This window comes from Nanorana parkeri, unplaced genomic scaffold (assembly GCF_000935625.1).
Source record: "Nanorana parkeri isolate BGI_ZX_2015 unplaced genomic scaffold, ASM93562v1 scaffold983, whole genome shotgun sequence".
Taxonomy (NCBI): Eukaryota; Metazoa; Chordata; class Amphibia; order Anura; family Dicroglossidae; genus Nanorana; species Nanorana parkeri.
Window position 1 is genome coordinate 255,681 of NW_017307251.1, and position 11,568 is coordinate 267,248.

Here is an 11,568-nt window from a genome sequence, read left to right on the forward strand (position 1 = left end):
TTTTTTATGTTTTCTGATTTTTTTTTATGCAAAAATGTTATTTGTATGTTGGAGTTTGTTTTCCCCATGATGTGATGTTTAAATATAAATTAAAATAATAAAAATATATTCTATAATGTCTTAGGTGAGGATTTTTTTTATCTGTTTACACATGTAACGTCTTCTTTAATAAAAAGGTATCTTCAGCTTAAAGGTGTGCATAGACAGCTTGATCTTCTTCTCCTATTTACTACAGACTCTGTATTCAGGCAGCCATGGAACCTAAGAGTTTGTAAATACAGTAGTGGTGGTAGACAGTGACTGCACCTGATAGGATGTAGTCACTGTTCGACTAACGATTTTCTATCCGGCTGAAATGAACTATATAGGTTACCCGTCATCAGCCTATTGCAATCACATATGTGTGTTGTGATTCATAGCAACCAATTCATCACGATACTGATACAGCAGCACCATCACTGTAATGTGACCCCATAGCAATCATCATCAGTTTAGCATTTATGTCCCTGAGTTTTAAACCTAAAAAACATTTATTCATTTCCCTTCATAGTTCAGCAGACATATTACAGTATTGAAACTAACAGGAACTGCTATTAGCACCTCACATATATGTATAATAGGAATGCACCCATATAGGTTTTTCGGTATCAAGTACGAGTACCAATATTTTTTTTTCGGTACTCGCCAATACCAAGTATTGGTGCCGTGTTCCCCGATTACCAGGAAGTCGGGCGATGGATTATGACCTGTCACCTGGCTTCCTGATTGCCTGTGAAACTGGTGTTGTAGCAAAAGAACACTGTCTTTAATTGCCATCGCTGCTTGGCTTACTGACTAATCAGGAGGCTGGCGGCGTGTCATGAAGTGCTGTTTGGCTTCCTGATTGGTCAGGAAGCCAGACTGCCTAGCAACAAGTGAAGCCAGCTTCCTAGTTAATCAGGAAGCCGTGCGGCACATCATGACCCACCTCCTGGCTTCCTGATTGCCTAGATAGCCGGTTTCACTTGTTGCTGGGCAGCGTTGCTTCCTGACCAATCAGGAAGCTGGGACAAGAGTCAAGACGTGCCACCCAGCTTTCTCATTGGTTAGGAAGTCGGGCTGCCTACCAACAAGTGAAGATGGCTACCTAGCAAATCAACAAGGAGCTGGGTGGCCCATCATGAACCTGCCTCCCAGGTTCCTGATTGACTCGGAAGCCAGCTTCATTTGTTCCTAGGCAGCTTAGCTTCCTGACCAATCAGAAAGCCAGGATGTGAGTCATGACATCCCATCCGGCTTCCTATTGATTAGGAAGCCAGGCTGCCTAGCAACAAGTGAAGCCGGCTCCCTAGCCAATCAGGAAGCCCTGAGGCGGGTCGTAACCCACCTCCTGATTGGAAAGGAACCCGGCTCCATGCTGCCTCGGTGTTAGGATCCAGAGCGCCTCCAGGTGGCGCTGGAGCTGAGCCCTGCAGTTCCTGGGCTCACCTGCAGGATTCTCCAGGCAGCCAGGGGCTGCTAGGTGCCAGACCACCACTGGGTGGTGCTGGTACCTGCAGCTCCAGTGCTCACCTGTGGGTGTCTCCCAGCTGCCAGGAATCAGCCCATTAGATGTTGCTCCTGGGAGGGTATTTAAACCCTCCCTGCAGTCTGGACCTTGGCTCAGGATTCCGTTGCCTTCCCCTGTGGTCTGAGTCCTCTGGCCTGAACCCTGAGACCCTGATACCTGTATGCTATCTTGTACCCTGGGGCCTGTTTCCTGTGTTGTTACACCCATTGTATGTTCTAGGTGTTGGGGGTTACATTATTGGTTTATGCCTGTTGTGGATTGTTTCTGTTAGCTTGCTAAGTTTATTAAAATATTTATATATACCATACTTGCCTGGTCCGTGTGGTCACACGTGTTTGGTCCGCCTGTATGGGTACCTGTGCAGGTGTGGGGTCACCTGTGCCGGTATCCCTGACACTCGGCACTGTCGATCAGAAGGAGATCTCCCTATAACTGGAAGTTCTGGATTCAGAGTTAAGTATCGGAGCATTTAGGCAAGTACGAGTATTCACCCAAATACTCAGTATCGACACCGATACCGCTACTAGTATCGGTATCAGTGCATCTCTAATTTATAATGTCAGAAACGTAGGTCATCGATGGTGCAGCATCACGTAGAAGCGGCTTAGGCCATGGTCCGGCAGGGAGTCCTGCATATGCAGCTGCGGTCAATCTCGCACTTGGCACATGGAAGGAAAAATAAATCAGAAAAATAACAGGAAAACAGAACTTGGGGATAAAAAAAAGGTCCCGCCTGGGGACCAACGTGCAGTGGCTGGCACTTCTCACGGCATTGGAGGTATCACACATGGTGAACAGTGTGGCCAAGCGGGGCCAGGAGGCTTGCAAACATCAGGTAGTAGTGCAGGTCAGCTTCAATCTGGGATCGTTTCTCTCCTTGGCGGCCGGGAGCGGGAGGCTCCTGAGGCGCCAGGGAGAGTTAGCTGTTTGGAGATCAGTGTCCCTGGTTAGCAACCAGGGACGCTGATCTCTCTGAAAGTGGCCGGAGCCAGCCGTAAGATCACGGCTGGCTCCGCCCAGCTGTCAGAAGCAGGCTGTCGGCCGGCCAATGGCCGGCCGCTCGGCCAGCTTCGGCTTTCTGCACGGCTCAGCCTAGCCGATGCATATGCGATCGGTTCGACTGAGCCACTCAGGCAATGATCGGGAGCTGTACGGGCTATTGTGAATAGCCCGTACAGCACCCCTTCGGTTCTACTGAACCGAAGGGGTCCTGGGGCCGAAGCTAGCCGAAGGATCGGCCGAAGCTACGGCCAGATCCTTCGGCAGCTTCGTGAATAGACCCCTATGAGTTTAGCCGGATAACCCCAGCGATACTGGATCTTGTGGTCACGCAGCGCCTTAGTGACCGGCACAACCCTCTTCCGGAACAACATAGTATGTTGTGATAGATCTGAGTAAAATTGCAAGTGGGAGTAGCTTTCAGGAAGTTTGGATGTATCCCTCACTGCCTTGAGTAGGTGTTCTTTTACGTGGAAAAAGTGTACATTAACACATCTCTGGGTAGCTTCTCCGGTAGGTTTGGTGGTTTAGGTAAGCGGTGTATGCGGTCCAGGACCAGTTCCGTCATAGGAGTGTCAGGTATTATGTCATGCATAAGGTCGCGAACATACGACATCAGGTGGGATTGGGAGACCGATTCAGGGATGCCACGCACTTTCACATTGTTGCGCCGAGACCTATCTTCTAGGTTTGCTATTTTGGCCTTCATCCACTCATGGTCATTCTCCCTGTTATTGTGGGTATCGACTAAGTCGTTGAACGTAGTAGCAAATTCCCCCATCTTATCTTCTATATGTGACACTCTATCGCCCACTTGCTGTAAGTCGGACTTGAATTTGGTGATTAGAGACTGGATATCCGAGTTTAGTGAACTCCTTAGTGATACTAGCATGTCCTTCAATGTGGAATCTAAGATGGGTTGGTGTGCTGTGGGAAATGCATCAATAGGGGCAATCAGCTCCCTTGTGTCCTCCAGGGATGCACTGAGCAGGCTTACCTCCCTCTCGTCATCTCCAGGGGTTGACATCCTTAGCCTGGTTGTCTCTGGGCTCCGGTCTGCAGGAGAGTCGGGCTGGGATGAGCCAGAAGAGGAGCCTGATGCCGGCTGTGTCCCCACAGAAGCGCCGCTGGACTTATGCCCTGTAGATGGGGGCCGCCGGAGATCGGGGGCAGAGGAGCCGGCGCCATCTTGGCCACGCCGCCGCCCTGTAGGGCCGAAGAAGTCAGTGAGTCTCTGCGGCCGTTTCCCTCTCCGTTTCTGCTGCCGCTTCATGCCTGGGGATCGGAGGAAGCCGAGGAGGGTTCCGATGCGGTTCGGGTAAGACCCGATTGTCGCTTTAGGTAGCCTCGAGGCCCGCCGCCGCACGAAGCTCTAACAAGAAGCGTCCATGCAGCGCGCCAGCAAGCCACGCCCCCCTAATTTATAATGTCAAACGAAGGAAGGGGTTATATGTTAGAGTGTGTAATTTTAGCAACAGTGTTTTATTTAAGAAGGTGAATCTATACATTACGGTCTTTTATGTTTTAGTGTTTAAATAAAAGGAGAGGAACCATATGAAATGTATCCCTGCCAAGGTAAGTTTATCAGGGTTGGTAGGCCCCTTTGCACATACACTGCTCTGAATGAGCAAAGGAATGGTGTATATAAAATTGCATATAATCACCTTATGAACAAGGCCAGGTAACCTCACCATAGCCCCCCTTTCTTTTATTTGTAAAGAGAGGTAAATGTCATGTAAAGTTTGAGCCAATATGTTGACTGCAAGAAACACTCTATAGGGAGTTCTATCATCAGGATTACTTAAATCATAATTAATACTCTCCAAAGTGCAGTTACGAACTGGAGCGTCAAATGTGTATGGAATCATAAAGTTCTTCTCCGGATTTTTTGAAAAGCAGCGGTATTCAGTTATGAGGATATCTTCCTGCATTGGGTCATCCGGGCGGCTTGAGAGGGTAATGCTATTGACATATTCCTCCATTCTCACTATAGAGGAATCGGGACTTGAAAACACCAAACTGCAGTTACTGATCACAAATAAATCTTCATCCATTGACCAAGAATCAGGAATTATAAATGTTTTATCCATGTGATAAGGAACGCTGCACATCAAAAACGTGTAATAAGTTCTGCTAATTGAGCCACAAATAATAAGAACTTCAGTAGTTGATGTCTGAAGATCTAGAGGGATTTTCCTATAATTCTTAACAGATACCATGATCTTAAATTCAATACAAATTCCATGATTAGTTAACTGTTCGCTGAGTTGTCGGATCTCCCTCTCTCCATATTCATCATCAGATGTAATGATTCCAACCCAGTTCCACTTCAACCTTTTCAGTAACTTCACTATGGCCACATATTGCATCTCATTATCTGGAACTGTCCGGAAAAGGTTTGGAAACATCTTTCTGTCACTTAGTAAAGTATCTCTAGCTCCATAACTAAGCTAGAAAGAAAGAACAAATGGTTGCTACATTAAAGTGTATGTTAAACTTTTTTCTGGTGTACAGGACTCCAGGAATGCATCTTTGATGGACAATATATTTCCCCACTATTTAGGTCATGGTCCCTTTAACTTTGTCAGAAGTTCTCAACAATGCAGGGTAAGGGGTTCCGTGGTGAGTTTTTTTAAGGGAAACTGCTATGCAATCTTCCCATGGTTTTTAGTTGTGAAATGGGATACAGAATTCGGAGGCTCGGAGAGATATTGGGTGGGAAAGAGCCTCCAACTCTGGCTAGATGCATTCGGGCCTGGAAAGGGTTAACCCACCTTCTGGGAGTGCTCAAACTGCACAGGAAGCCAGCCTGCTGTCTGTGAGGTGTTTTTGAAACAAGACAAGGCTGAGTGTGAAGTTTTAGACTGTGACGGTCACATAGTAAAGGATATCTAGCTCCATAACTAATCTAGAAATAAAGAAAAATGGTTGCTACATTAAAATGTATGTCAAACTTGTTTCTGGTTTTCGTTTTTGAGGAGAAAGTTTAGAAATTCTGCTCTCTGGGGTTCTGTTACAGAGTTATCCTAAAAAAGTTCAACAGGCAGGAAGTAAAGGCAAATCAGCATCAGGGACACAAAACAGAAATACAAACCTGACAGAGGAGCAAGCATCCATACTCTACTGAAGACAATCATTTTTATTTTTGTCCATGTTGCTGTTGGAGAGTTCCCATCACTTAGTGTATTGGTAAAGATTGCCAGCAGGACAGGAAGGAGCCCTGAACAATAGTAAAAACCATTCAGGGTTCTAACCATTCTGTACTCTACTCAAAACAAGGAAACACGGTTTGACATAACATGCACCTTGTCAGGTTTATTTAACCTCCCTGGTGGTATGATTATGTCAGGAATTTTGTGCCAAAAGCGGTACAATTTTTTGCATGGAAATTTGGTGTTATGTATTGTAGACCTGTAATTCTTAGTAAATCTTAGGAATAACTCACCTAAATCTGTCCAAACAAGAGTCCAGTAGACATCCCGGGTATGATAAAGTTTGAAACATGAAATTAAAAAATTATAATAAAATAAACAGTGATAGTAAATTAGAACTACTTGCAGAATTGAGTGAAGAGGTTAAGCAAGGAAATAAATTAAGAGGGTTATTCATTCAGCTGCCAAAGGCAGCTGAATGAATAACCCACCCAAAGTAAAGTGAGCCGAACGCTGTTTGGCTATTCACTTCAGGCTTGTACAGCTGATTTCAGCCGAACATCGGCAGAAATCAGCCGTACATTGCCTTGCTTCAGCTGGCTTATTTTCAGCCGAACATGCTCAGCATGTTTGACTGAGCCGAAGAGAAGAAGGAGTTTGACTCAGCTGATCCAACATGTAGATCGGCTGAACTGAACAGCCAGCAGGCTACTCAGTGCTGTTCAGCCTATTCTCATAGGGGCCGAACGGCAGCGAGTGAATAGCCGAATGCCGCCAAGCCTTTGGCTAGCTTTGTGAATAGCCCTGTATCTCCCCAATGGAATATTTACTGATCACTTTTATGTATCAGCTAACAAAGCCTAGTTTCTTCAGATAGGTTAAGTTCCAACACTTTCTATGAACTATGAATCTTTCCCAGCCTCTATCTAAATTTTAAACATTGCTTTTGGCCAGTGAGGCCACCCATCATAGTGATGGGTCAATATGAATGTGTGTGGGACTCGTGGTGAGCTCTTACCTATAATTTTAACACCTTTGCCCATCAAAACAGCCCATGTTTGGCCAAATCAATAATGCATTGGTGGTTGCTGCAGGTACATACAGTCTAACCAACAAAGTCTACAACATTTCTTCTAATTACCTCCTTTTGGAGCATTAGGTGAAGTCACTCACTTCTATTGTCTTTAAAAAAATGCCATACCTGTAAAGAAGGAAAGGGACATTTAACCCTCCTGTACACTTTACTAAAAACCACGCCAATGCTAAGTACTCCACTGCTGATGTTTCTTCCAGGACTGTCAATCTCTTGTCTCTCCTAGGTGCTCAGTGCTACCTACTTTAACATATATCTCTCATGTATCCTATAGTGAGTCAAGGTCAGCAGTAGGAACCACCGAACTCCCAGTAGTATCTGTCTTGGAAATAAGTTCAGCAGTGGATTACTCATCACCAGAGTGGGTTTTATCGGCATGGGCAACAAGCAACATACAGTAGATATTATTTTACTTCTTTGCAGGTATAAAATGTTTAAAGATAATTTGAGTGACAGTGACTTTATAGAATGTATTAATGGATTTACCTGGCATTGCTGTCTAAGAGATCCAGTCATTTCCAGAGCACAATTTTTTTCTGAAATGTTAACAAAAGTCCTCTAAATATCTTACCAGTTATGAAATGTGAGCTTTGATTTTACAATCTCGAAACATTCCCTGCTCAATGTCTGAAAATCTTACCTGGGTGTAACCATATAGATGTAAGAGCTGTGCCATTTGGAGAGTGGTATCTGATTTGAGGTCACCGATGAAACCAGCCACTGTACCCCACACCATACAGGAATAATTTGGCACTGTCTTGGAATGTCCAGACAAGATCTGCAGAACATCTTTTGTGGCTTTATTCACATTTCCACAAGAATCATACACATGATATCCCAGAGTCACATTGGGCAGAATATCAGGACTGCTGTTTATCTCATCAATAGCAAAGATAAAAGCCAGGAGATGTCTGTATTCTCTGTAGTTAACTCTAAAAAAAAAAATCAAAAAAGTGTTTTGCCATGCCAGATCTAAATTCCAGATCTTAATAAACAATTGATGGCAAGATTCTCCCTATCTGCATCAAAATGTTTCAAGGCCTTGTTAATTACACCTATAATACAGGATTTACAAAGCATTATGGGTTTCCCAAAGACAGAGCATTGGTGAAGCTGCCTGTAATGCTCCTTCTGCCTGACTGAAATCTTAGATTGATCTGTATGGAAGAGAGAGAGATTGATCTGAGAAGTGGAGGAGTCACTCTTCAGACTTATTCTCCTGTGTTTGAAAATTTAAGCCTTTGCTATTAAAAACAAAAGGTTTTTTTAAAAGGTATAAGGAGAAATTGGAAAACAAGGGGGAGGAGTCAAGATATTCAATGTATGTGTAATCTAAAATAATAATTTTTAAATCATTAAAGATGAACTCTGGGAAGAATAAAACTTGACCCCTGCAGTGGTCTAGCCCCTCTCTGCAAAGATTAACGGGTCTATTCACTAAGCTGCCGAGGGCAGCCGAGTGAACAACAATTATATTTCTTTTGTAATATACAGTATAAATCACCCATTTAGTGGATACGAGCAAAGGTAGACATGTTTGTAGTGCAGCCTGAAAGGCAACCACTCCATAGATTAAGTGGAGAAGTACATGTAGCCACCCTGGGACAAGAAGTGTGTTATTCTCACAAGAGGAAACCACATCTAATGACTGGCAAGCTGCAATATATGACAGAACTGAAGGAACTTCCAATGCCGGCTGACAATATAGCTGATCATTTCAAGCCCTTGCCAGCCTGCAACAGGAACTACTGGATCTCCAGATAGGAAACTTTGCAGCAGATTCACAAAAAAATGCTTACAGTGAGAGATTATGGCAAACATACTACAAAATAGATTTACTTTAAAGTGTATCTAAATTCCAAAAAAAGTAATATATTGCATCTTATCAATCCTTTGATGAGGTGGCTGCATTTGTTTCCCCTTTTTTTTCACCCAGTGATCTGGGCACTAACACTCTTCCTGCCTCAGGGTGGCTGCACTGTATAGAGAAGCAATGGAGCCACCCTTGGACAGCAGCATTGTCACCCTGTGAAGAAGATGTGGTTAAATGCAGTAATGGATTTAGATGCACTTGACTAACAAATTAACTAACAAACTCCAGCTAACAGTTACAACAAAAGTTTTTTTTTTCCTTTTGGAAAATAGATTTTTCATAAATGAATAAAAGCTGACCAATACAAGCACCACTGTCAGTGTTAAATGGTTTGTATCAACCTTCTATTTGTTACTTTTGCTGGACAGATTGGCCTGTTAAAGGAAGTTGAAAAACAACAGACTTACCGGCCGGATCCACCAAATTGAAAATAAAGGAAACAAGCCTAAAACAACCTAATGCAGCCACCACATCTGAGGACTGTTAAGTTACAATATTTGACATTTTGCTTTTGGGTTTAGATATGATTTACCCTGTGTGTGTGTGTGTGTGTGTGTGTGTGTGTGTGTGTGTGTGTGTACTTATTGCAATCTTACATGTCAAACATACAAGATAAACAGATGGTGTGAGTACTGTAAATCCTCTCCAATGTCACAACAAGCCTTATAGATCTTATGTTAAGATCTGTACTTTATATTTGACCTACGCTGAACACATGAAATCTAAGAATTGGCTTCCAACATAGTGCCACCATGACACTCCAGAATGAACAGCAAATATTCCTCCTATTATGACGTCTCCTTCTTGGGAATATTTGTACTCAAATGTATAATTCTTCATTGAGAAATCACATCGGTGAACAGAGTTCTGAGTGTCACATTTGCAGGGTGCCACACACAAAGCCAACAGAAACAAGTGTTTTGTCAGATTGAAAGGGATGGGCCAATATCTCTGATAGGTTTGAATTAATTCTATCTCTTCTTCCAGACATCTCATAGCTGACAGATACAGAGAGTTCTGACTCCGGTAAAGGATGTGACAGAGAACACAAGATGCTCTTATTTATTACTGATAGACTGGATATTAATGTCAGAGAATGTTACTTTTAGACAAAAGGTAAAATAAAACAAATAGAGTCTACGAGGACTTCATTCCAAGAAAAACTGCAACTAACTTTATATAATTCCAGCACTAATATTATATGCAGACTCTAAGCTTACAAGCTTTTCTATCTTCCTTTTACTATCAGTGCATTACTAATATTATTGCTGTGTATAGCACCCACATATTCAGCAGCCCTGTAGAAGAGGAGGACATACAGCAGCAATAACTATATAATTTTAATGTGTACAAATATATAATAATCTAGGATATACAATATCTCTGCCAAAGATATGTTGTAGTTCACTTACAATATTAAAAGTGTGTTGATTACTTACAGGGTTATTCACAAAGCTGCCGAAGGCAGCTGTGTGAGTAACTGACCCGAAGTGAAGTGAACTGAAAGCTGTTCATCTATTCAATTCAGGCTTGTACAGCTGATTTCAGCCGTATACCAGCTGTCATTACAATAAGAGCTCGGCAGAGCCGGCGGTGATATCAAAGCCGGCTCCGCTGAGCTCTCATTGTAATTACAGTTACAGGTTACCTAGTAACCAGGGGATGCTGAACGGTCATTACAATGAGAGCTCAGCTGGGCTGGCTGTGATATCATGGTCGGCTCCGCTGAGCTCTCAATGTAATGACAGTTCAGCGTCCCCTGGCTACCTGGTAACCAGGGGACGCTGATCTGTCATTGCAAGTGGCCAGAGCCAGCCATGAGATGACGGCTGGCTCCACCCAGCTGTCAGTTGCAGTCTTTTGGCCGGCCAATGGCCGGCCATTCGGCCTGCTTCAGCTTTCACCTCTGCTCAGTCGAGCTGAAGCATATGCCTTTGGCTCGACCGAGCCGCTCAGCCAACTTCGGGAGCTGTACGGGCTATAGTGAATAGCCCTACAGCAGCCCTTTGGTTCTAGTGAATTGTAAGGGCTCATGCGACCGAAGCTAGCCAAAGGATCAGCTGTAGCTACGGCTGATCCTTCAGCTAGCTTTGTGAATAACCCCCTTAGTGCAAACTCCAGACCCCTTTAAATTTCAAGATGCATCAACTAGGGTGAATGACTGGTTTTCCTTTGCACAATTACAAGGCTTCCTCTGAGACACAAAACTATCCTTACAGATTCCCTTGCAGCTTACAGCTCTAGAGAAGTTTCTCTCTTCTCCTCTTCTATCTATGGGCTGCTGGGGGGGAGGGGTCAACGACTGGAGGACGACCCCCATTCAAACCACATTGGAGGGATATCCTAGGAGAATCTTGCTCAGAAGACAATAAGAGAAAAAGTTATATTTTTCACTTTTAAAAAATATCTTATTAGTTTTCCACTTTTACAACAAATACATAGGACTCCAACAAACACCAATCCAATTGTTACACATGCCAACAACAACTAACAAAAAAAAGGAAAAAAAAAAACATTGCCAATGTTTATATAATAAGTACCATATCAATACAATACAATATCATTGAGAGAGAGAAATATACTGTATATCGCATTTCCTATTATGTGAGAAAATACAAAGACCCCCTTATTTTTCCAAAAAATATTTATTTTTCTTTCTTTTTCTTCTTTTTCTATGTTAACCTCCCTGGCGGTATGATTATTTTGATTTTCGTAATTTTTTCGGCGCAATTTTTTTTCAGATTTTTTTCGTTATTTTATTTCTTCGGTTTTTTTCTAATCTCCCGCCGGTTCCGCCCCCGTGCGACGCGTCAGCTCGCAAGGGACGGAACCCGGAAGACAGATGCTGGCGTTGGCCGGAGGACACCGCACGGCTCGAGGGACAAGGTAAGTAAATACTGTG

At 43.5% G+C, this 11,568-nt stretch overlaps 1 protein-coding gene across 1 annotated transcript in view; it reads right to left on the reverse strand.

Moving 5' to 3' along the window:
- LOC108795578 (vomeronasal type-2 receptor 26-like) overlaps positions 1-2,922 on the reverse strand; it is a gene marked incomplete at its 3' end in the record, with an annotated part of 10,893 nt that extends 7,971 nt beyond the window's left edge. The window contains exon 1 of the mRNA XM_018566854.1: positions 2,853-2,922. Within this exon, the coding sequence (XP_018422356.1) occupies positions 2,853-2,922 (70 nt within the window). The remainder of the gene's footprint in view (positions 1-2,852) is intronic.
- Between the last annotated feature and the right edge of the window lie 8,646 nt (positions 2,923-11,568).